Source organism: Ahaetulla prasina, chromosome 12 (genome assembly GCF_028640845.1).
Source record: "Ahaetulla prasina isolate Xishuangbanna chromosome 12, ASM2864084v1, whole genome shotgun sequence".
NCBI classification, from domain to species: domain Eukaryota; kingdom Metazoa; phylum Chordata; class Lepidosauria; order Squamata; family Colubridae; genus Ahaetulla; species Ahaetulla prasina.
The window spans coordinates 10,305,019-10,331,416 of NC_080550.1; the positions used below are offsets into that span (position 1 = coordinate 10,305,019).

The 26,398-nt window shown below is 41.6% G+C and overlaps 1 protein-coding gene across 1 annotated transcript in view; it reads left to right on the top strand.

Moving 5' to 3' along the window:
• Positions 1-12,476, top strand: part of URI1 (URI1 prefoldin like chaperone) — a 56,828-nt gene extending 44,352 nt beyond the window's left edge. Inside the window, exons 6-11 of the mRNA XM_058154833.1 lie at positions 695-755; positions 3,206-3,383; positions 4,514-4,781; positions 7,109-7,251; positions 10,337-10,601; positions 11,589-12,476. Coding sequence (XP_058010816.1) covers positions 695-755; positions 3,206-3,383; positions 4,514-4,781; positions 7,109-7,251; positions 10,337-10,601; positions 11,589-11,777 — 1,104 coding nt within the window. The 3' untranslated portion in view covers positions 11,778-12,476. The remainder of the gene's footprint in view (positions 1-694; positions 756-3,205; positions 3,384-4,513; positions 4,782-7,108; positions 7,252-10,336; positions 10,602-11,588) is intronic.
• Positions 12,477-26,398: the final 13,922 nt, after the last annotated feature.

The window sequence follows — 26,398 nt, forward strand, 5'->3', positions numbered from 1 at the left end:
GTATCGTGTTACAAACAGTTCCTGAAGTTTCTTTCAATTGGTGTGTCTGATGTCTGAACCAGTTTAGAAAAGCTCCTGGACTTCTGATATTGGCCTGAAATAATTTGCCCGCAAGGCATTAAATCAGTGGTAGTCAACCTGGTCTCTACTGCTCACTAGTGGGTGTTCCAGCTTTCATGGTGGGCGGTAGGGGTTTTGTCCGATACTGAAGCACTTTCCTTTTTAAAAAATTTAATTGACTTTTTTAAAAAATTCATAGCATTATTTAAAAGTATTTTCTTTGGGTTTTCATAAAATTCCCCATGACAATTTAAATTTCTGAAAATATACTATTTGTATCGCCCGCGCATAAGTTTAGTTCACGTTACGTAAGTGAAACCAAATGGCGCTATAGTGCGACCGTAAACAAAAGAGCCTCGTCCCAGAATAGCTCGCGCATCTCCCTCCACACCACCCAGCTGTAACAGACAAGCAGAGCTGGTAGCCGGTGCTCCCACCCCCTCAATCCACGATGCACGAGAGGCATGCGCAGACGACAATACTCGGCGCATTACTGTGGAACTGGTGGGCGGTTAGAAAATTTTACTACTAACAGAGATACAAAAGTGGGCGGTAGTATAAAAAGATTGACTACCCCTGCATTAAATGGTCATCTTGTAAAAATAGACTGATTTATTTACTTTTTTCCAACCAGGCAGCAGGTGATGTGGTTGATATCAGAGAAATCGCAGAAAGCGATGAGCCTGAAATGAAAGGTGAGCATTATTTCCTCTATCCTAGTTTTGCAATACTAGTTGGCTTGTGGAAACGCTTCTGTTCCCTTTATGTTCGGTATAATGCTGAAAATAATCTGTGGCCACTTTAAAGTAGTGGCCTATGATGTGTTTGGTTAGGTTTCTGCAGAGGTTCACAAAAACCAGAACATATATTCATGTATTTGCACATTGACACAGTTAGCGAGTGACCATATATAGCCCATCCTAAACAAATAAAACTTTTTATGAGGTTCTTTTTATTTTTCTGAAGGGTCGCTGGGCTTTCTTGCAAAATGTGTTAAGTTAGAGGTGTTCAAAATTGACTAGAGGTAAGTCCTTGATTAGCGACTGCAGTCGGAACTTGGTCATGGAGCAAAGCAGCCCCCAAGCGAAATGGTGACTGTGCTTATGATCGTACTCCAGCTTTTCTTCGCTTTACAGACCTGCAAAGGTCCTAAATGCGAGGATTGGTTCGCAAAGTTACTTCTTCATCACTGTCGTAACTGATGAAGTTACTAAATTTCTAGACTGGGATTCCCTATGCCCTCGTCACTTCTCGCCTGGACTACTGCAATGCTCTCTGCATGGGGCTCCCCTTGAAGAGTACCCGGAGGCTCCAGTTGGTCCAGAATGCGGCTGCGCGGGTGATAGAGGGAGCCACTCGTGGCTCTCATATAACACCACTCCTGCGCAGGCTGCGCAGGCTGCACTGGCTGCCTGTAGTCTTCCGGGTGCACTTCAAGGTGCTGGTTACCACCTTTAAAGCACTCCATGGCTTAGGACCGGGATATTTACGGGACCCCCTTCTGTTACCATTTGCCTCCCACCGACCGGTGCGCTCCCATAGAGAGGGTCTCCTCAGGGTGCCGTCAGCCAAACAATGTCAACTGGCGACCCCCAGGGTGAGAGCCTTCTCTGTGGGAGCACCTACCCTCTGGAACGAGCTTCCTTCTGGACCCCGTCAACTTTCTGACCTCTGGACCTTTCGCCGCGAGCTGAAGACGTATTTATTCTTCTGAGCAGGACTGGCATAAAATGGGTTTTTAAATTGGATTTCAAATGGGGTTTTATATTATGTATTTTATAATTAAATTATTGGCCATATTGAATAAGTTTTTTAATTGGTTTTATTGTATTGTATTGTATTTTACTTGGCTGTTAACCGCCCTGAGTCCTTCGGGAGAAGGGCGGTATAAAAATTAAATAATAATAATAATAATAATAATAATAATAATAATAATAATAATAATAATAATAATAATAATAATAATAATAATAATAATATTATTATTATTATTATTATTATTATTATTATTAAATAAGGCATAACATAACATAACATCAGAGTTGGAAGGGACCTTGGAGGCCTTCTAGTCCAACCCCCTGCCCAGGCAGGAAACCCTACACCATCTCAGTCAGATGGTTATCCAACATTTTCTTAAAAATTTCCAGTGTTGGAGCATTCACAACTTCTGCAGGCAGGTCCTTCCACTTATTAATTGTTCTAACTGTCAGGAAATTTCTCCTTAGTTCTAAGTTGCTTCTCTCCTTGATTAGTTTCCACCCATTGCTTCTTGTTCTACCCTCAGGTGCTTTGGAGAATAGTTTGACTCCCTCGTCTTTGTGGCAGCCCCTGAGATATTGGAACACTGCTATCATGTCTCCCCTAGTCCTTCTTTTTGTTAAACTAGACATACCCAGTTCCTGCAACCGTTCTTCATATGTTTTATGTTTAGCAGTTGCTAAACAGATATTACCGATAGGAGATATTGCTGAGACCTATATGGCTTCAAAGAAAAAGAACACCTTGGGTCATTTCCTTTTGATTTTGTCATGGTTCATTGCTAAAGTCTGTGAATTCTGTGTTTAGTCCCCACCATCTGGATGGTTTATAAAAATCCCCTATCTGAAATTTGAAAAAGTTGCTAAATTTTGGATTGGATGGGCCTTTTGTTTTTATTTATTTGTATCCCGCCTTTATTGTTTTTTACAAATAACTCAAGGTGGCGAACAGACACAGTACTGCTTCCTCCTCCTATTTTCCCCACAATAAAAACCCTCTGAGGTGGGTTGGGCTGAGAGAGAGTGACTGACCCAAGGTCAACAATTGGCTTTTATGCTTAAGGCAGGACTAGAACTCAGAGTCTCCTGGTTTCTACTCTTAACCTCTAGACCAAACTGGATCTCTTTTGCTTGATCCAGGAGAAGGCAGCATCTTGTGATTAATAATGGATGGCACTGAATCCCCTCCCCATTGTCTCAAGTTACTGTTCTTTGAAAATAATACAAGGTTTCCTTTTTGGTATAATAGCAACCCCTTATTTGTTTGCTATCGCATCTCTGGTTTACTAGCAGAACTACACGAAAGCTTTTAATAAAACCTTTGAATTGTCTGGTAATTATGTTTACCAAAGCAAACATCACAACAAAACACTTATTTAATTCTTCAGGAAAGCACAGAACTGCTCACAGACCTCATTCAAAACCAAAAATCTGTGCTTTTGAGGGGAATGTCGAGGAGAGCGGAACAGATAAAAAACCCAATGGGGACTTAAAATCAGAAGAGGACCTTTGGGCCCGACTTGATGAGCTGGAAAGACAAGAGCAAATCCTCGGTGAACTCAGCAGGTACTTTAAGCATGGACTGTGGGAGTTTCCAGAAGAAGGGAGAATATTTAGAAGAGAAGCAAAGGTGTGAATGGGTTTTCTATTTGCCCTAAAGCAAGTGGGAATCCTTAGATCCTAATAAGAATGGAGAAAGAAATAATGTGCTCTAACTTAGTAGAGTAGAGTAGAGTAGAGTAGAGTAGAATAGAGTAGGGTAGGGTAGGGTAGGGTAGAATTAGAGTAAAGTAGAGTAGAGTAGAATAGAGTAGAGTAGAAGACAAAAAGAAGAGGAGTAGAGTAAATAAGAGTAGAGTAGAAGAGAATATGAATAGAATAGAGGAGAATAAGAATAGAATAGAACAGAACAGAATACTTAATTTGGCTATGTGTGATTAGACACACAAGGAATTTGTCTCTGGTGCAGAAGCTCTCGGTGTACTTCGAAAGCAACAATGTAATGATCACCATCACCATCACCATCATCATCATACCAATAAATGGGAGGAGAAAGTAAAGAAGATAATAAGGATAAATAATAATACTGCAGCCATACTACATGGATAAATACAAATTCTCCCCGCTACTTGTTAAGGCAATTTGAACCTTGTATGAATCAACACTTAAAGCACCTTATTCTCGACGTCATTCTTCTTAGGGAACTTTGGGATTTGTAGTTCTGCAAAAGGGAAGAACATGGTTATCTTAAAAATGTGAGGAAACTGCTATGACAGGGCAGTTCACCCATAATATCTCTGGAATGACTGTCTTGGGAGAAAGAACGAAGGCAGCGATGGTTGGTTATGGTGTTCATAAGTAACCTGCTAATTTAGAAGGCACTGGCATTTCAGCTTCTAATGAATGGCAGGAGGAGAAGGATGTTCTAAAAGGTCCAGTCTTCCCATTGAAGGAAATGATTACATAACTGGTCTGATTTAGCAATATAGAACCTTTCTTACGGTGCTAGAGGACCCTAAAGAATTTCAAATCATTAGTCTGATTTAATTATTATTTGACCAAAAAAAAACAAAAAAAAAAACAAAAAACCCACAGCCTAAAAACAAACCAAAACATACAGATCACCTATTTTATCTTAGGACTTAAAATCCCATCTTTCATTTATTTTTCCCCCTCCCTGCTCATTCTTTCTCCAGGATTTCTGAGACTAGCAATGTAAAGGCAGAAGGTGCCTCTTCCTCTGAAGAAGATGGAGAAGACAAAAAGTTAAACCCAGATGTTCTTCAGAAGGAAGAAAAACCTAACACTCAGGGCAACTTTCAGAAGGACGTAACCGGCTTTGAATCATTCGGAAGTCAGCTTAATGGCCCCAGTCATTATGGCAGCGACGACGAAGATGATTTCGCCATTAGTGAGAATGCTGTGCCGACAATATATTTCTCCCACACTGTGGAACCTAAAAGGGTTTGTATTGTTAAGAAGATGTGTCACGAAGCAGCCTTCCCTAACAGTGTCCTCCAGATGTGTTGAACCTGGACCTTCAAGAATTCTCAGTTTGCATGATCAAATTCTTGGAAGCCCAGGTCCAACACATGGAACCTAAAAGGGTTTGCATTACCAAGAAGATGGTAATTCCCTAGCTTGGTGTCCTTTAGATGTGTTGGACTGGACCCCCAAGAATTCTCAGTTACAAATTTTTGGAACTTCAGGTCCAACACATGGAACCTAAAAGGGTTTGTAATATCAAGAAGATGTGTTGTGAAGCTGCCTTCCCTAGCTTGGTGTCCTCCAGATGTGTTGGACCTGGATCTCCAAGAATTCCAGACCTTTGACCATGAAAAGTGAGAACTCACCATGAAATTGCTCCTCTGATATATCTGGAGTATACTATCAGTTTGGGGAAGCTATGATGGAGTCTTGTGGTTGCTTGATGCTTTCCTGCTGGCTGATGATTGCTGGTGTGGTGTGTAGTAATATATCTGTCAACATCGGAGTAAGTATAGGAGTGTATATGTTAGCCAAGCTTGGAATGTTTATTAGTTGTTTTCAGTTTTTAGCCTTTCCAAATGGAGACCTTTTTATTGAGCGGTAAGACAAAAACTAAATGTGACCAATCTATCTGTAACGGGGAGAAAAGTAAGCCTGTCAGGAAAGTATGATAGAAGTTGCATATCTTTTAGTAAGTGATGTATTTATTTCTTGCCCAGCTCTAACCCCGGTGAACTCATTAGTTTTATTCATGAGGAAGTTCACAGAAATTCATTTATCTTTTTAGCGGGTGGTGGTTTTGCAAACTTTGAGAACTCCTGAACTAAGCCATTTTTAAAAGAACTGTAGTTTACTGACCTGGCCATAATTAGTTAGATTCACACCATCCTATAAATCAAATATACTACACTAGTTGCAAATGTAACACTGAACTGTGGTTTAACGCTACATACTGTGCATAAGAGTTGGATTCAAGAACTTCCTGTCTTTGACATGCTTAAAGGAGATTTCCTTTTTCAACTCGTTGTAAAGGTAAAGGTTCCCCTTGCACATATGTGCTAGTCGTTCCCAAATCTAGGGGGTGGTGCTCATCTCTGTTTCATAGCCGAAGAGCCAGTGCTGTCCGAAGACGTCTCCGTGGTCATGTGGCTGGCATGACTCAACGCCAAAGGCGCACGGAACGCTGTTACTTTGCCACCAAAGGTGGTCCCTATTTTTCTACTTGCATTTTTTTACCTGCTTTCGAACTGCTAGGTTGGCCGAAGCTGGGACAAGTAACAGGAGCTCACCCCATTATGAGGCACTAGGGATTTGAACCGCCGACCTTTCTGATCGACAGGCTCAGCGTCTTAGCCACTGAGCCACTGTGTCCCCTCTACAAACTCATAGCAGTTTAGTGTTATACATGATCCTGGACAAATTGTGACCATTCTTAATTAAAAGAATAAGTCGGCCTCAGACCTTATTTCCTAATGCTGACTTCTTTCTTTAAGACAACTACAGTTGCAGATTTGCACATAACTACAAACCTTAGCTTCTTAGAAATGAAAGCAAAATTCCCTTAACTTCTTATAGCTGAGAAAAAAAAATCCACTGTACAATTTCACGGATGTAGTGACATATCAATCAGAGTCAAAACTGGTGTGGTGTCTATGAATTAAGTGTATCCCATGAACACAACCCTTTGTGCTTTTGATAAACCATGTTTATTTTAACATTGGCTTAGCTCAGTGTCGGCTAACCTATGGCACATGTGCCAGAAGTGGCATGCGAAACCATCCCACGAAGGATGCGTGGGCTCGCTGGCTCCTCTTTCGCGTTCCTGTGATCACGTGCGAACCGGTTAGCTGACCGTCGTGGGAGCGGCGGAACCCGGAAGAGCAGCATTCCGGCACACATGCACAGGCCAGTATCCGACCTTTTGGGTTGACGCTGCGCACATGCGTGATGGCCAGCTGTTCGTCGGGTGCGCTTCCAGGCTGGTATCCAGGTATTTGGGTGCCGGCTCGCACATGCGCGATGGACTGCCGCTCTTCTGGGTATCACTGCTCCTGTGCACGTGACAGCCAGCGGGGCCGCACATACCACGTGGGATGGTTTTGCCTGCCACTTCCGGCATGCAGGTCGGCACGCGGGAACGTCTAAGATTTGCCGTCACGGGCTTAGCTCATGGTATGAACCAAGCAACTTTTGCTATTGGGCTTCGTTTGATTTATTTCCTTCACCTGGCAAGAGAATAAGATTTTGCTTTTGTGCCGTTCCCCTTCCTGAACGCTCACAACTACTGTATGTTTTGACATCAGGTACGAATAAACACGGGGAAAAATACTACTTTAAAATTCAGTGAAAAGAAAGAAGAAGCAAAACGGAAACGGAAGAACAGCAACGGAAATGGACACGGGGTGACAGAACTGCCGAATATTAAAACGCCGGCAGATATTTATCGGTATGAACATTGGGAACGTTAACGTCCTGCAAGGGGTGTATGCGTGTGTATTTGCAGCTAATCTTAACTGAGTTGAAATAATATGTCCGCAGGAAGTCCTTGATTTATAGCCATTTGTGTAGTGGCTGTTTGACATTATAAACTTCAGACTGAAAACAAAATGTGACAACTGGTCCTTGCCAGAGGTAGCTCCGGTGATCAGCTGGCCCCACCCCTGCCCTCTCCTTTCCTTTATTTCCTGCTTTCTAGCCCATCTCAATCACATGGCACAGCTGATTTCTGCCCCCCTCGCTGTTCTACTTAACGTTGCTGACGTGGAAGGTAAGCAGCTGAGCTTCTAAATGCTCCATTTTCAGCACAAAGTGCGTGCTCACCGAACCGGTAGTAAAAAAATGTTTGAATTCCACCACTGATCCTTGCACTTGATAACCATCATAGGATCCTCACATTTCCCCAGAATCATGTGATCAAAATTTGGGTGCTTGGCAACCAGCATGTATTTGCAACATCCCAGGGTCACGTGATTGCCATTTTCAGCTTCCCAGCTGACTTCCGACCAGCAAAGTCAGCGGGGAAGGCAGGATTTGCTTAATGACTGCAGGAGTCATTTAACAGTGACAATGTTTTGCTTAACAACTGCAGTAAAAAAAGATCATAAAATCAGGCGTGACTCACTCGCTCAGCAATAGAAATTCTAGCCCTCGTTGTGGGCCAGAAATTGACTTATCTGCAATGTCTTCCTGCACCTTTAACATCTTTTTAGGCCTATCTGTTTTTGTGGTTTTCATACTTAATCGTTATTTATGCTATAAATGATCCGATAAAATGACCTGAAGAGAATTGGGAAAGCAATTAATAACCCTGGTTCATGTTATTTGTCTGCCAGTTTGGGGACATGTAACAAGTATTGCTTTAATATTTTAAAGCACAGATTATTAAGAGAATTCAGCCACTTAAAGCCTGGATATTAGAATGTTAAAAATGTTAAAAATCGTACAGAGATGATTCGGTATGATTTCTCAATTTTCAGGTTAGGAATCTGTGTTTGTAATATTTCCTGCAGCTTTTTAAGGAATCCTTTCTCAATTGATCAGTGAATTAAGATAGCGTATTTTAGGGATAATCTTTATGGGGGCAGAAAGCTAGTTGGAAATGTAACATGTTAACATAAAGTTAACAAAAGAAATTAAAGAGAAAGAAGAGACAGATTATTATATGAATGGCTTGAGTCTAGAAATAAAGGAAAAAAAATAAAGGGGAGAAATTAGAATGTACAGAATGTATTAGAAATGTACAATATGTAAATAATAAACATATAAGAATCTAGAAAAGTAAAGCTATTAGTATTAAATAATTTAATGTAAACAAAGAAAAGGGGATAAGAAAGAAAATAAAATAACAAATGTGATATGGGAGAAAAGGTATAAAAGCGAAAGAAGACCACTAAGAAACGCTGTTTAGAAATAGGAAATATTTATATATTATGTGTTGTGTGTTTGTCAGATTGTGTATCACATTAAAACAATAACAAATTAAAGAAAAAGAAATGTAACATGGAGTCGGTTAGATTCAACGTTCCATTCTCACATTCATATGTCTGTCTTAGCATCTGTATAAGGGCTGAATCTGGTGAGATGATACCCAGCAAGAATCCAAGCTAGAGATGACTTATGTAAACATGGACTAGTTGTCCAGGGTCATTCGCAAACCGGCAACTATTGTTTAACGTGGGAGGAGAATGACTGGAGTTGAACTATGAAGCACAGAGTGTAAATTATCAAGTTTAAAGAATAACAATGTTGACTTATTTATATGCAGAGAACAAATCATTTACTTTTACGGCTTCATTTGGGGCTGATATCTGATCTAACCAAGTCAAGTTAGAGAGTCTTCAAGCTGAGTAAGCCAATTCCTGAATAAGAGGTTCAATTTTACGGAGGTGATGTTTACTGCCAAATTTTGGGGTGAAGCCTGAGGACCTTCTGGCCCAATGCTTGAATTAGAGCTGGGGACCTTGGAGGTTTTCTAATCCAGCCCCCTACTCAGGCAGGAAACCCTATATCATTTCAGACAACTGCTTGTCCAATCTCTTCCTAAAAACTTCCAGTGTTGGAGCATCTACAACTTCTGGAGGCAAGTTGTTCCACAGAGTGTTTTAACTGTCAGGAAATTCCTCCTTAGTTCTAGGTTGCTTCTCTCCTTGAATAGTTTCCATCCTTTGTTTTATTGTCCTGCTTTCAGGTGCTTTGGAGAATTGCTTGACTCCCTCTTCTTTGTGGCAGCCCCTGAGATATTGGAACACTGCTATCATGTGTCCCCTAGTCCTTCTTTTCATAAGACTAGACATATCCAGTTCCTGCAACTGTTCTTTATATGATTTAGCCTCCAGTCCCCTAATCAGCTTCATTGCTCTTCTGTGCATTCTTTCTAGAGTCTTAACATCTTTTTTACATTGTGGCGACCTAAACTGGAGTGTGGCCTTTATAATACCATTATAAAATGGTATTAGCACTTCACGTGGTTTGATTCTATCTCTCTGTTATACAGCCTAGAATTGTATTGGCTTTTTTGGCAGCTGCAGCACACGGCTGGCTCATATTTAAGTGATTGTCTACTAGGACTCCCAAGATCCCTCTCACAGATACTAGTACTGAGTGAGGTGCCACCTATACTATACTATACTATACTATACTATACTATACTATACTATACTATACTATACTATACTATACTATACTATACTATACTATACTATACTATACTATACTATACTATACTATACTATACTATACTATACTATACTATACCTGTGCATTTAGTTTTTCTTGCCTAAATACCTAAAAACCTTACTGTTTCACCATTGAATTTCATTTTGTTAGAAGAGGCCGAACAACATATGGTTTGCCCAATAGGATCCAACGGTCTTGAGTATCTTTTTTTTTTAAAGGATAAAGGAGGAGCAGGTAAAGCCATAATGTAATTAATTTGTCCCCAAGATGGAGTGAAATTATGGTGAATTTGTCATACGCTTCTCTCCTCGCTTCTTCCAAATACTTTTATTAAAGCTAACATTTGTCCTTTGCAGAGTCTTTGTTGATGTTGTGAATGGAGAATATGTCCCTCGTAAATCAATTTTGAAGTCTCGAAGCCGGGAGAACAGTGTTTGCAGCGATACCAGCGAGAGCAGCACCACTGAGTTTGACGACAGGCGAGGAATTCTGAGAAGCCTGAGCTATGAGGACGCGACCCATAGCGACAACAGTGAGGGCATCTTGGAAGAGGAAGAGGAAGAGCAGCGGGAGCAGAGTCCCCTTTCTAGAAAAGCACCTCCCTTGTCAGGAATGTATGAGGTAAAGAGAAGGCCCCGGTCACTTTCTCTTAACACACCTCACAGGATTGTCGTTGTGGCGAAAAGAGGAGGAAGAAAGAACATTATGTACAGTAATGGCCAAAATTGTGGAAACCTTTTGGGGAAAGTGTATTTCTGAGGTTTGATGGCTAATAACACCACTTTTTGTTTTTTGAGTTTCAAGATCATCATATTCCACTGCTAGAAGGGCCTGGGAATAGCCCAGATCTTAACCCAATTGAAAATCTATGGAGCCGACTAAAGAACCTTGTTAGTCAGAAGCCATCATTCAATCTTGGTTTCATATTATAACAGCTGCAGAACTAAAAGACTTGGTTCACTCCATGGGAAGACGTTGTAAGGCCATAATTCATGCTAAAGGCTACCCAACTAAGTATAAACTGACATGGTGATCATTTGTGTATATCTCATTTTTTCTGTGGTGATAATTTTTGTGTATCTCGTTTTTTCTGTGATGATAATTTTTGTATATCTTGTTTTTTTCTGTGGTGATAATTTTTGTATGTCTCGTTTTTTCTACTGTTTCACTTTTCTTCTTTATACTGTAACTGGTATTCTAATAGCAAATCCTTTATAAAAGTTATTGCATTACATTCTTGATTAAATTATCTTTCCATTGATATGTAATTTCATGGTACTACTCCCAAAAAAGTGATGTTACTAGCTAGTTTTAGAAAATACATTTTCCCCAAAAGGTTTCTACAATTTTGGCCACTACTGTATGTTCACCGCCTTGAGTTGTTTATCAAAACAATAAGGCTGGGATAATAAAAATCAAATAAATAAATAACAACTCTTGGAACGTTTACCCCTCCAATTTCAAACTTGGATTGTGCCCAAGGTTGATAAAACTGTGAATGCTTGCGTGATCTTCATTTGGGTGATCTTTTGAAAAAAAAAAGAGAGAGAAGGAAAGGTAATTTAGCGTCAATGTGCTTATTCCAGGGACGTCTTCTTTTTCTTGCAGGCTTTCTCAGGGACGGTTGTCGAGAAGGAACCTTTGTCGCCCTCCATCATACCACACCCAGTCATTGCTCATCCGGTCCTGCCAACCATTTTGGAGCGGAACTCTGAGGAGATTCTCTGCGAAGCTTCAGAAGAAACGACGAAGAGAGTTTCAAAATTCAAAGCTGCCCGAATGCAGCAGAAAAGCTAGAGCCCATGTAAAGAGTGGACCTTGTTCATTTTCACGAAAACGAGTGGCGAGGGGTGGTTTGTAAGGGATGCTAGTAAGACGGCAGATTGCTTTGACTTCATATCGTTCATACTTAGACCTCTTGTTGAAATTCCTTTTTTTTTTTTTAAAGCAAAGGAAACAAATCTGTGAAGAAGCATTTCAGAAACCTCTTTATTTTCTTAATATCCCCGTGTGCAGTTAGCACCTTTATACATGTTTGCCTTACGATAACAGCACATGGAATAATTTTCAAAAGAATAATCCTCATGAAGCTTTTTGGTTGTGCGCATTCAAAGCTAAACGCAAAGCAGTTTTCTACCAGAAGTGGAGTTAAGAAAAATATATACCATTTGGGCTACTTGAAAGAAACTTTTCAACTTTCAGGTAGAACCAACCATTTCTATTTCAACAACTCGCTTTATAATGTTTTAAGGCGCTCTTTCCCCTCCTTCCCCCCGGCCCCCCCATATCCCTTATTGTTTTGAAAAGGTTTGCTTTTAGGTGTCGGCTGACAAATCATTTCTTTCCCGCAGGTAGGAAACTTCTGATGATTTAATTGTATAGAATCTATGAAACGGAACGCCGCATTCATGTATTTTGCAGGGATGTTTCTTTGAAAGGGAAAAAAAAATATTGTATTTTGTAAAATTAAATTTTTTGAGTAAAAAAAAAAAATGGAAGAGAAGTGGAGGTGGTTTTTTCCTCAATGTTCTCACGTTGAAGCTTCTGGAAACATTTTTTGACTTTTCTAAGGGAAAGCCATCGACCTTTTTTCCCCCTCTGGTTTGGCATTACTGTGGGTTAATGTCAGGGGGCCCTGGCAGTTTGTGTTTGCGAAAATACACCCTTAGTGCAAGCTAAGAAGGTTGGCTTTTTATTGTTGTTCTAAAGTCTTCACGATGGCTACAAGATGCATATGAAGATCTTGAGACACGAATGAGCCTATAGCAGTTGGCAGCATCTACTTGACCTTAGCTCAGCGGTTCTCAACCTGTGGGTCGCGACCCCGTTGGGGGTCGAATGACGATTTGCCAGGGGTCGCCTAAGACCATTGGAAATATGGGAAGTATACTTGCGAGTCGAAGAATCGCGCTCCAATGGTTGACTCCACAAACCAGCTGCAGGCTCTTCAAATCGCTAGCCGAATTCGGCTTCAGGCGCGATGAATTGAAAAAGAGAGAAATCTTTGCTCTGATGTCTCCCTCTCAAGCCAGCTGCAATCACTCCCAATCGCTAGCCTAATCTGGCTTCAGGCGCGATAAACTTAATAGGGGAGGAGTCTCCGCTTTAATGCCTCTGTCCTCAAGGCAATCGCAAGCAGTTCAGATCGCTAGCCAATACGGCTTCAGGCGTGATAAATTCAAAACGAAAATAATTTTATGGTTGGGGTTGCCATATTGTGGGGAATTGTATTAAAGGGGTCGCCACATTGTGGGGAATTATATTAAAGGGGTCGCAGCACTATAAAGGTTGAGAACCACTGCCTTAGCTGATCTTGAAAAGCTAAGTAGAATTGATGTAATTAGTGTTTGGATGGAGCACCAACAGGAAAACCCAGAGATAGACTAGAGAGGTTAGTAACTAAAGAATAGACGTAAAGGTTTCCCCTGTCCAGTTGTGCCTAGGGGGCAGTGGTCATCTCTGTTTCTTAGCCAAGAGAGCCAGCGTTTTCTGAAGACATTTCCAGGGTCATGCGGCTCGCATGACTGCATGTCCAGGCACATGGAAAGCTTACCTTCCCACCAAAGTGGTACCTATTAATCTACTCGCATTTGCATGCTTTTGAACTGCTAGGTGGGCAGGAGCTGGGACAAGTAACAGGAGCTCACCCATCCTGCAGTGCTCAGGTCTGGAACCTGGAATGGCAGCTTTCCAGCTGACAAGTTCGGCGTCTTTAACCACCAAGCCATTGTGACGCCCCCGGCGATGAATTTTGAAGCATCCGAAGACCGAGAAACCACTGTATGAGGTTCCAATTATTGCTACAGGTATAGTGTTGGAATGAGAGGATCATTTGGTTTTGAGTAAAATTAAACACAAGCGTCCCACAAACTGAGTTCAACTGCTGGTTTTCCTGGAAATGAAATAAAAGGGGCTTGCATTGCTGCCTTCTGTAGTTGTTGCTTTACATCATCTGACAGTTCCCTAATCTTCAGCAGTAGGGAAGGAAGTCTGAAGAGGACCTGAATTTATATTCAGTTGAATCCTAATAGTATTGTCATCCCAATCATTTGAATCAGTTCCAGATTATAGGAAGAGCGTTCAAGTAAAAGTGAATTTAACTTCGTCTGAATGAGAGCCAGTTTGCTCTAGTGGTAAAGGCACCAGTCTAGAAAGTGGAAGGCTGTGAGTTCAAGTCCCGCCTTAGTCACGAAAGCTAGCTGGGTGACTTTGGGCCAGTCACTCTCTCTCGGCACAACCCACCTCGCAGGATGGCGGTTGTGAGGAAAATAAGAAGAGGAAGATGTGTTGGATAAGTTAGCCAGCTTGATTGACTGGTAAAATCCATAAAGGCGGAATTACAGCTAAACAAATAAAATGTATGAAAATTGGGAAAGGCATATTATATGTTCAACACCAGTCTTTCCATGCTTCGAGCTTCCTAAGTCTGCAGAGAAATACCTGAAGTGAGTGTAGAGAGATGAGTACTCTCTGATGTAAAATAATGCTTACTTGGCAAGGAGGATAGGAGAACGATTAGGCATGCCAGAATGGTTGAATTCACACATGGTATTAAGCTGAAGAACTTGCTCTGCATAATCTACCAAGTCCTGAGGTTGTTTTTTTTTAATTAATGGTTTATTTGGCTGTTGGAAAAAATACTCCCAATGCCATAATGTTCTATACCAGGGGTTTGCACACTTGGCTCTTTTAAGACTTGTGGACTTCAACTCCCAGCTTTGCTGGCTGAGGAACTCTGGGAGTTGAAGTCCACAAGTCTTAAAAGAGCCAAGTTTGCAGACCCCTGTCTATACCTACTAAGATCAGAATCGTGCACAGATATTTCCTGCGACACTCTATGGAAGCGTAAGTTGGATTTTGAAGACACCAAATAGAAGGGGTACCGTTACTTTTCAACTCTAGTGTTGGAGAAGACTCCTGAGAAGCCAAGAAAACAAACCAATGGATCATCAAACAACCGATAGTTCTTCCTCAAGGCACAAATGACCAGATTATCCTACTCCAGACACATTACGTGAAAACCCAGCTCCAAAGGCTCTGATGCTGAGAAAAATGGAAGGAAAGAGAAGAAGAGGAGTAGCCTGGAGGATGGACTCAAAAGTGTGGATGACAATGTCATTGGGAGAGCTGGAGGACCACGTTAAGAGACATCAACATGGAGATGATCTACCTACATGGCCATTAGGAATGAACAATGACTTGATGGCATATAATTTTTTTGTCTCGAGTTTGCACATAAATCATGATTGACAAGCCAGTGACTAGCTAACACAGGACTGTCAAAAGTCGATTTCATTGAGGGCCGCATCAGGGTTGTGTTTGACCTGGGAGGGTGGGCAGGGTGAGTGTGGCCAGATTGGGCGTGGCCAGCTTGACGTCACTCATGTTGGGGGCGCCTGTGGTGGCCCGAGTGCTCTGCCAGCAAAAACAGGCTCCCAAGCTCTGCAATGGCTTCGGCTGCAATGGCTACCTGCAACCCTCTGCCAGCGAAAAGAGAGCTCGGGAGGGCCCCACGCTTTCGCTGGCAGAGACACCATGGGCCTTCGCTGTTTTCAGAGTGGCCTAGCGGCCCAAATCTAAGCACCTCATGGGCCAGATCCGGCCCCCGGGCCTTGAGTTTGACATCTCTAAGCTAACACAACATACTAAACCAAAAGCAGATTAGCCCAGAAGTGAAATCCAGCAGGTTCTGGAGAACCGGTAGCAGAAAATTTGAGTAGTTCGGAGAACCTGCAAATATCACCTCTGGCTGGCCTCAGAGTGGGGTGGGAATGGAGATTTTGCAGTATCCTTCTGCTATGCCCACCAAGCCACGCCCACCAAGCCACAACACACCCACCAAGCCACGCCCACAGAACCGGTAGTAAAAAAAAATTAGATTTCACCACTGGATTAGCCCCATTATTATTATTATTATTATTATTATTATTATTATTATTATTATTATTATTATTATTGTTGTTATTTTTGCTTACCACATCATATGGATTCAGTCACGGCTATATATGGTTTCTGTGACAATTGTTGGCTACAGGATAGCCTAATTTTTTTGAAGAGGCCTACAATGCTACAGCAAAAGTAAGTGTTTGGATTGCAGTAGTGATGACCCCTTTTAAATTAGAAAAAACAAAAAAACCCACACAAAACTAAAAAAAAACAAAAAACCCACCGATGGTCCAAATTCTATTTTGCCCTCCTCTTGACTCTTTTTCTGGGAGGAAAGGGTGGCGATTGGAGTGTAAGCTTGCAAACAGACATCTTAATTGGATATCTCAAACCTTTTTGGAGGTGTTAATCATTAGCTTGATACATGCTGAAATGTAGATTTTATGGCTCTAAAGCATATTGCGTTAGTACTAAAATAAGCCATCAATGCCAGTCCACCCTCTATTCACGGCTAAATATTTAAAGGAGGTTATTTATAGCTTCTTTAATGAATTCTTGGCTAAACAAAATGAAATTATGTCCTAGAAAAATAGAAGCTATTTTGTAACCAGAACCGTGCATCTTATAAAATACAGTGCTATGAATATGTATTTTAAATAACAAAGGGGGCGAGATCTAATCTGCCAGAGCTGGTTAATTAGAAAAAATATTGGTCCTAATCCTGAATGTTTGTATATATAGTACGTTCCAATGTTTTTACCTGAAGCCTAACTGCTTTGTTACACTTTTTCATCCTTTTCCAGTTGCCATTATCAGATTCTCTAGGATTTTTCCTTTTGCTTTCAGTGTTTGGCATTCTTTAGATTGAGGTACGCGGTGGTTCAGTGGGTAAGATGCTGAGCTAGTCGATCGAAAGGTCGACAGTTTGGCAGTTCGAATCCCTAATGCCGCGTAATGGGGTGAGCTCCTGTCACTTGTCCCAGCTTCTGCCAAACTAGCAGTTCGAAACCAAGTAAAAAATGCAAGTAGAGAAAATAGGGACCACCTTCGGTGGGAAGGTAACAGTGTTCCGTGCGCCTTTGGCATTGAGTCATGCCGGCCACATGACCACGGAGACGTCTTCGGACAGCGCTGGCTCTTTGGTTTTGAAACGGAGATGAGCACCGCCCCCTAGAGTCGGGAACGACTAGCACATATGTGCGAGGGGAACCTTTACCTTTATCTTAGGTTGAGGTATCGTATTAATGGCTGTTGTGTTAATCTGTGATTTGTTTAATCAAATCACTTTGCTTATTGAGTAAATCACAGTCGGGTAGGTTCATAAAATCTCTTTTAATTCACAAACCATGGGTTATAAATTACAGATAATCTTTCAGTTACAATCATTTATTTAGTGACTGTGCAAAGTTACAAGAGCACTGAAAAAAGTGACTTATGACCATTTTTCACACTTCGGACCGTTGCAGCATCCTCATGGTCACATGACCAACATTCGAACGCTTGGAAACTGGCATGTATTTATGACAGTTTCAGTATCCTGAGGTCATGTGATCACCTTTTGTGACCTTCCGACAAGCAAAGTCAACGGGGAAGCCAGACTGACTTAACAACCAAGTTATTAATTCAATAACTGCAATGATTCACTTAACAACTATGGCAAGAATGGGGCAAAACTCACAAAGCAACTGTCTCCATTAGCAACAGACATTTTGGGCTCAATCAGCTTCCTGTACAAGGGTGGATTTGCCAAAGCTAAGGAAAACAAAATTGTGTTCAATTTAGTACGTCATATGACCAAGGTATAATCAAACATCGTTGTTGCTGAATAAACTAATTGATTTGGCCAAATAAAATTTTAAACCAGAAGCAGGCAAAACGCTGGATGGTTGAACAGAGTGTCTAAACTCCTTGCTGGATTTTGGCTTAATATTAATTTATCTGAGCATCCTATCTGCATAAACTGAATCTTTGTAAATTATTCAGTAAACATGCTCAAAAGAACTACGGCTTAGTGCAGCGTATAAACCTAGATGGTTGTTGTTGTTAGTTGAGAAGTCGTGTCTGACCCATCGCGACCCCATAGACCAGTGGTTCTCAACCTTTATAGTGCTGCGACCCCTTTAATACAATTCCCCACAATGTGGCGACCCCTTTAATACAATTCCCACGATGTGGCAACCCCAGTCGTAAAATTATTTTCGTTTTGAATTTATCGCGCCTGAAGCCGTATTGGCTAGCGATCTGAACTGCTTGTGATTGCCTTGAGGACGGAGACATTAAAGTGGAGACTCCTCCCCTATTAAGTTTATGGCGCCTGAAGCCAGATTAGGCTAGTGATTGGGAGTGATTGCAGCTGGCTTGAGAGGGAGACATCAGAGCAAAGATTTCTCTCTTTTTTTAATTCATCGCGCCTGAAGCCGAATTCGGCTAGCGATTTGAAGAGCCTGCAGCTGGCTTGTGGAGTCAATCATTGGAGCGTGATTCTTCGATTCGCAAGTATACTTCCCATATTTCCGATGGTCTTAGGCGACCCCTGGCAAATCGTCATTCGACCCCCAGCGGGGTCCCGACCCACAGGTTGAGAACCGCTGCCATAGACAAATTTCCTCCAGGCCTTCCTGTCCTCTACCATCCTCTGGAGTCCATTTAAGCTCACGCCTAAGTTGCTTCAGTGACTTCAACACACCACATTCTCTGTCATCCCCTTCTTCTTTTGCCCTCAATCTTTCCCAGCATTAGGCTCTTCTCCAGTGAGTCCTTCCTTCTCATTAGGGGGCCAAAGTATTTGAGTTTCATTTTCAGGATCTGGCCTTCTAAAGAGCAGTCAGGGTTGATCTCCTCTAGGCCTGGGATCTCCTTGCAGTCCAAGGGATTCGCAGGAGTCTTCTCCAGCACCAGAGTTCAAAGACCTCAATTCTTTGGCGCTCAGCCTTTCTTATGGTCCAACTTTCACAGCCATACATTGCAAGTTGGGAAATCATAGCCTTGCCTCTACGCACTTTTGTTGGCAGACAACCTAGTTGGTATGTTAATATAAATCCATTTTCTATCAGGTATGTAACCAAATGGCATCATCTACAGAAAATGAGAGAGGCATGAAACAACGAAGAAATAATAATAGTAAACTTTAGTGGGGAAATATACCAGTAATCAAAATCAGGACCAGTCAAATGAACACAAGGAATCCTTGCAATGGTATATAAATCAAAGTGGGGGAAAGACAATTGTTTTAACACTGTTTAGGTCTGGGGGATGTTATTAATGTTGGTCTTTTTAAAAAAAAACACGAATATAGTCTCCAACAAATTTTTAACTCTCGGCGACTTACATTTCAAAATAGGAGCTAGGCTTAAAAGAAAGGGTATGAGTGAATGTTTGGTATGCAGTATTTCTGCGTTACAAATAGCTCTTTCTAACCCACATTAACCCCATGATATGTGAATTTTGCCAACTCCCACTGTGTCTTTTAAATCAAATCCAGCACAGCTCCAAGTGTGCTCTAATTTCTAAACAAACTCATCTTCTGGTGGAAATCCTTTAATATTCTACTGCAAATTAGACAATATGAGATGAATGAAGCATCTTTGTTAATTATAGAGTTTAATTGATCAAAACTATCGGACATGGTTTTATTTATAACAATTTCACGCTAGATCAGATGGTATAATATTAACCAGCATTTAATATTTTTTTTAAATGAAGGTTAAGATAGACATTTATCTCAATAGCTGGATGATCAGATATACATGCTATCTTTATTCAGGGTTACAGTGACATTCATGGGATGGGAATGTGTAGTTATGAATTGGATGAATATGGATGCAGACAGACTGACTACACTAAGAGTTGAGTGGGGTAAACCACAATTGGTTGAGTTCACACATGCTGGCTCCAAAGCAACCAATCCATATGATGTTTCAACACAATAGATGGATTGGTTCACTGCACAAACAACGTTGGGTTGGGTTGGGTTGGGTTGAGTTGAATTTGCCTCTGCATCCGGTAGGCTCCAAATCAGATGCTGATCTTCTAACACAGGTACCCATAGGCAATGTGCTAAACCCTTAACGTGGCTTGTTGGATTGAGCTCCGGTGCGAATACAAACAGCTACAATCATGCTTCATAATTTAGTACGCTATCTGATTCCCCCCAGCCCATGATGAATAATTCAACAAGTCATGATTAAACAGTGGCTTGGCTTCGTCTGCACATTTGGCCCTTGCGGCTTTTGCCAGCCTCATTCTTATATGGGCTACATTTGGGTGGGTGGGTGTGTTACTTCTAGACTAACCCACCACAGGGTTCTTTTCCCTTTTAATTCAGTCTCGTTGTGAAGCTTCGGTTTGACTTTTCATCTTAACTTCCCTTGCAATCCGGCTCTGTCGGATCACAAGCCCTGCTGTTTGCATGTAATTAATTTTGCATGCCGGTAGGTAGCAGTGCTGAGCAGAAGCTACAAGAGAAAGCTGCCAGTCAATGCTGATAATTTATTATTCATTTCTGTTATAGGTGGGGTGTGCAGCCAGTTACAGTAATAATTACTAAGACCAGGGTGTTTCCTAGGCAACCGATTCTCGCCCCCCCCCTCCCCATTCATGCTGTACGCCTGTAAAGCATGACAGTGCTATATTCTGAGGTTTGTTGCCCTCCTGCTGTTCCAGGTTTGAGGTTAGTTACAGCATCATAAGGGTCTCTCAAGCATAAAGAGCTCAGGCTGGGATTAAAGCCCAGGGAGAATGCTATCACCCAGTCTCTTCCTCTCCTGTTTCACTTTTAAGTAACAAGGTTATAAAAATGCAAATGCCATTTCTAGGTGGGTTGATATAACTAATATCACTAAGGATTCCTTTAAGTTGGCAAACACTCTCGCTCTCCCTCTCTTGCCCCCTCTCTTGTTTTTAAAGGGAAAGGACGGACACAAAGTCAATCACGCAGACACACATCTTTCGATTCCCTTCCGGCGAACCGAATGCTCCTTTCCTTTTGCTCTAGAATTTCCTTCCTTCCTTCCTTCCTTCCTTCCTTCCTTCCTTCCTTCCTTCCTTCCTTCCTTCCTTCCTTCCTTCCTTCCTTCCTTCCGGAAGAACAGGTTCTTTCTTTCCTTTCTTTCTTTCTTTCTTTCTTTTCTTTCTTTCTCTTTCTCTTTCTCTTTCTCTTTCTCTTTCTCTTTCTCTTTCTCTTTCTCTTTCTCTTTCTCTTTTCCTTCCTTCCTTCCCTCCCTCCCTCCCTCCCTTCCTTCCGGAAGAACAGGTTCTTTCTTTCCTTTCTTTCTTTCTTTCTTTCTTTCTCTTTCTCTTTCTCTTTCTCTTTCTCTTTCTCTTTCTCTTTTCCTTCCTTCCTTCCTTCCTCCCTCCCTCCTTCCCTCCCTCCCTCCCTTCCTTCCAGAAGAACAGGTTATTTCTGTCTTTTCTTTCTTTCTTTCTCTTTCTCTTTCTCTTTCTCTTTCTCTTTCTCTTTTCCTTCCTTCCTTCCTTCCTTCCTTCCTTCCTTCCTTCCTTCCTTCCTTCCTTCCTTCCTTCCTTCCTTCCTTCCTTCCGGAAGAACAGGTTCTTTCTTTCTTTCTTTCTTTCTTTCTTTCTTTCTTTCTTTCTTTCTTTCTTTCCTTTCTTTCTCTTTCTCTCTCTCTCTCCTTCCTTCCTTCCTTCCTTCCTTCCTTCCTTCCTTCCTTCCTTCCTTCCTTCCTTCCTTCCTTCCAGAAGAACAGGTTCTTTCTTTCTTTCTTTCTTTCTTTCTTTCTTTCTTTCTTTCTTTCTTTCTTTCTTTCTTTCTTTCTTTCTTTCTCTCTCTCTCCTTCCTTCCTTCCTTCCTTCCTTCCTTCCTTCCTTCCTTCCTTCCTTCCTTCCTTCCTTCCAGAAGAACAGGTTCTTTCTTTCTTTTCTTTCTTTTTCTTTCTCTTTTTCTTTCGCTCCTTCCTTCCTTCCTTCCTTCCTTCCTTCCTTCCTTCCTTCCTTCCTTCCTTCCTTCCTTCTTCCTTGCAGAAGAACAGGTTCTTTCTTTCTTTCTTTCTTTCTTTCTTTCTTTCTTTCTTTCTTTCTTTCTTTCTTTCTTTCTTTTCTTTCTTTCTCCTTCCTTCCTTCCTTCCGAAAGAACAGGTTCTTTCTTTTCTTTCTTCCTTTTCTTTCTTTCTTCCTTTTCTTTCTTTCTTTCTTTCTTATTTATTTATTTATTCAAATTTTTATACCGCCCTATCTCCCGAAGGACTCAGGGCGGTGTACAGCCAAATAAAAACATAAGAATAATACAAATAAAAACAACAATTAAAAAACTTATTAATTAGGCCGAAATTAAAATATCACTAAAATAGTATAAAACCCCATTAAAACTAAATTTAAAACTAAAAACCCTAGGCTAGCCCTGCGCAAATAAATAGATGTGTCTTAAGCTCGCGGCGGAAGGTTCGGAGGTCGGGAAGTTGGCGCAGCCCTGGGGGAAGCTCGTTCCAGAGGGTGGGAGCCCCCACAGAGAAAGCCCTTCCTCTGGGTGTCGCCAGTCGGCACTGCCTGGCGGACGGCACCCTAAGGAGTCCCTCTCTGTGAGAGCGCACGGGTCGGTGGGACGCAATCGTGGCAGTAGGCGGTCCCATAAATAACCCGGCCCTATGCCATGGAGCGCTTTAAAGATGGTAACCAAAACCTTGAAGCGCACCCAAAAGGCCATAGGTAGCCAGTGCAGTCTGCGCAGGATTGGTGTAACATGGGAGCCACGAGGGGCTCCCTCTATCACCCGCGCAGCCGCATTCTGAACCAACTGCAGACTCCAGATGCCCTTCAAGGGGAGCCCCATGTAGAGAGCATTGCAGTAATCCAAGCGAGATGTCACGAGCGCATGAGTGACTGTGCATAAGACATCCCGGTCTAGGAAGGGGCGCAACTGGCGGACCAGGCGAACCTGGTTTCTTTCTTTCTTTCTTTCTTTCTTTCTTTCTTTCTTTCTTTCTTTCTTTCTTTCTTTCTTTCTTTCTTTCTCTCCTTCCTTCCTTCCTTCCTTCCTTCCTCCCTTCCCTTCCTTCCTTCCTTCCTTCCTTCCTTCCTTCCTTCCTTCCTTCCTTCCTCCCTTCCCTTCCTTTCCTTCCTTCCTTTCTTCCCTCCCTCCCTCCCCCATTTTCCTCCCCACCCCTCGCCTCCTCTTCTTCTCTCCTCCATATAATATTTCAGCTATCATATGCACTATAGTGTAATATATAAACCTAGTTACTATAGTGTGTCCTTGGCATATACCCACAAAAACCCTCAATGACTATGGAATAAACCATGGTTTAATGATGTCCTATCCATGTGATAAAAATCTTTGTGGACTAAACTCTTTAATTACAAACATTCTAAAGATGCTACATAAAAAAAAAAAACATGAGAAGGAGCGGCTAAATATTAAAATTTTATCCTTTACCATCGAGTTAGCCTCCCAATTTGCTGGCAACTTTTTTTTTTACAAAGCTATTAATGCCAGCTTGGTTTGAGGTATGCCAGTGGGCCTTATTCATGGCAACTATACATTCTGTTATTGAGTCAGGGGTCTTTACAGTGCACAAGGTCACTCAGGGTGAAGAGAGGATTTATTTAGGTCCATGTCCCCCAACCACCCAGAGTTAAGAACTATTTACTTTTCCACCTTGCGTATCCATGCGCAAGAAGCAGGAAATGAATGAATCGGCACAAGAGGCTCTCCAATATTCCAAATTTTGCCCATCGTCAGCTGCAGCTCTGTATACCCCTCATTCTCGTTCTACCACTACCCACTAGGCAACCTTTCCTATAGGTTAAGAGCCTCTTAACCGTGAGGCTTAACTGGATTTATGTTAAACTTGAAAATGGCCACCCGTTGGCTGGAAAAGAGAGGTGGGAAACCTTTTGCTTTCCAGTTGTTGACTTACAAGTTGTAGTCACCGATGATGAATAATGCTGGAAGCGCAGTCTAATAATACACGAAAGATCAGTCCCAAAAGCCTTCATTTAGCAGTTGTACAATTGGTCAAGAAACTATCAGCTAATAAGGATGGTATCAAAGCTGACACTTTGCCAATAACCTGACCTTTGGCCACTGGCGGACATCCACCTTGCTTTCCAGCATCACTCTGGCTGCGTATTTCAAAAGTAGGTTATTTATTATGTATCTCATTAAAGAGTAAAATCATTACAAAAAAAACCCCCAAAAACAAAACAACAACCTACCAACAAACCAATCCAAGCGATGTCACTCTTTGCTTTTTCCTAGAGATTTCTTAACAGGGGTAACAAAATGATGTTTATTCACAACCTTATTTGGCTCAGATGCAAAACGTAACAAATGCTGCTCCTTAACTTAATCTGTATGATGGCCTTCGAGCCAGGTGGCGCAATATATACCAAATATAGCATGCGTACTTTCAGAAGCGCCCACGTTTATGATACGTACAAATAAAATAAGTAGGAAAGACAATAGAATAACAAAATAATAATACAAATACTAGTAGTGATTACCACTAGTATTTTTTTGTTAGTTGCGAAGTTGTGTCTGACCCATTGTGACCCCATGGACAACGTTCCTCCAGGCCTTCCTGTCCTCTACCATCCTCCGGAGTCCATTTAAGCTCACGCTGACTGCTTCAGTGACTCCATCCAGCCACCTCGTTCTCTGTCGTCCCCTTCTTCTTTTACCCTCAATCGTTCCCAGCATTAGGCTCTTCTCCAGTGAGTCCTTCCTTCTCATTAGGTGGCCAAAGTATTTGAGTTTCATCTTCAGGATCTGGCCTTCTAGAGAGCAGTCAGGGTTGATCTCCTCTAGGACTGACTGGTTGGATCGCCTTGCAGTCCAAGGGACTCACAGGAATCTTCTCCAGCACCAGAGGTCAAAGGCCTCCATTCTTTGATGCTCAGCCTTCCTTATGGTCAAACTTTCACAGACATACATTGCAAGTGGGAAAAACCCTAGGCTTGACTATACGCACTTTTGTTGGCAGGGTGATTTCACTAGTATATTCCTTCATAAACAAGACAAATAGAACAAATGGACGCCCAGAGTTGAGGAACCTGGCAAGATACATCACATTTCTGGTCAGACAAAAGAAGCTATAATATGGTATTATCTGCCAGGGTATTTCTTCATCATAGGATGGATGGATGGCTGAATGTCATGTGAGATTCTCTGTAAGAGGAGCATGTGGCTCCAGGACTTCATAGAGTCATTTCCATATGTTTCCCCAACATTTCTGTGGGACTGCAGAGGTAGTAGAGAAATCAACCCAGCCAAGCTGAAGGCCTGGTGAATTTCAGAACTTTCAGAAGGAAGATAGGGTGGTCCATGCCCTTTGAAAAGAATCCTCTGACAGTGACCATAGAGATTCTCAGTCGTCCAGGTCATGGTTGTCCCAAAGTTGCTTTTTCAAAAGGCAGCTGGAATTTTTTTTCTCGAAGACGTTTTGCTTCTCATCCAAGAAGCTTCATTCAGAAGCAAAGAAGCTTCTTGGATGAGAAGCAAAACGTCTTCAAGGAAAAAAAAAACAAAAAAAGGCCACTTGCCTTTTGAAAAAGTTCCTTTGGGACCTCAGCTGGTGGGATTTGAACCTATGCTTGAAAACCATTCTCACAAATACCCTTCTTAAGAAAGACTCCTAGCATTTTGAAACCTAGCGGGTGATGTTATTCAAAGAGGGAATTCAAGACTGGCGTTAGCTATTGGCTCTTTTTTAACTAAGCTGGTTTAAAAGGGTCTCTGAGAACCAGCTATCAAAGAAGCAGAGGTTCGGATGAGCAACCGGCATTTTTTTTAAAATCACGTTTAGAATACAGTAACAGAGTTGGAAGGGACCTTGGAGGTCTTCTAGTCCGATCCCATGTAAGGCGGTAAACCCTACACCACTTCAGACAAATGGTTGTCCAACATCTTCTTGTTCATTGCAAATGTTTATTGCATATTTTCATGCAAGAAAATCCCTCCAAGTATTATAACTTTTGCACCAAAGATTCCATGAATTTTAGCCCTTTTCCCCAGAGCAAAATCATTGGCTTATTACTTGGTTGACTAAATGGTTGAGGGGATGAGGACTAATGAAGAAACTTTAGGCCAGATTTGAAAACGGTGAGGGGTAGTAGCTGTCTTTGATCAAGTGAAACGTTGAGTATTTCTTAGCATCATCCAGAATTGTCTCCATGTGCCTGAAGTGTCCCCCCCCTCTCATTTTTTCCCATCCTCTGGAGGAAACGTTGCAATATGGAGACGAAGAGCCTTTTTAGTTGCCTTCTAACTCAATTCCTAACCCCCTTTCTCTCTCTCTCTCTCTCCCCCCTCTTTTTTTTTTTTTTTTTTTTGGGCGAAAGAATACTTTGCATCTTAGACAAAGGAAATATTTAAACTGTTAAATCTGAACAAAGATACAGTCTGCATATGACTTCTCTGAAGCCCTATAAAAAAAAATCTTTAAAATTGCCTATTCACTCAAATTTACTGAGTGTAGCAAAAATGTCAAAGGCATAAAGTCAGAGAAGATTGAATAAAATAATGCAGAAAGACAGATTAGTCATGCACAGACCCACACAGCTTTTCACAGTGCACAATA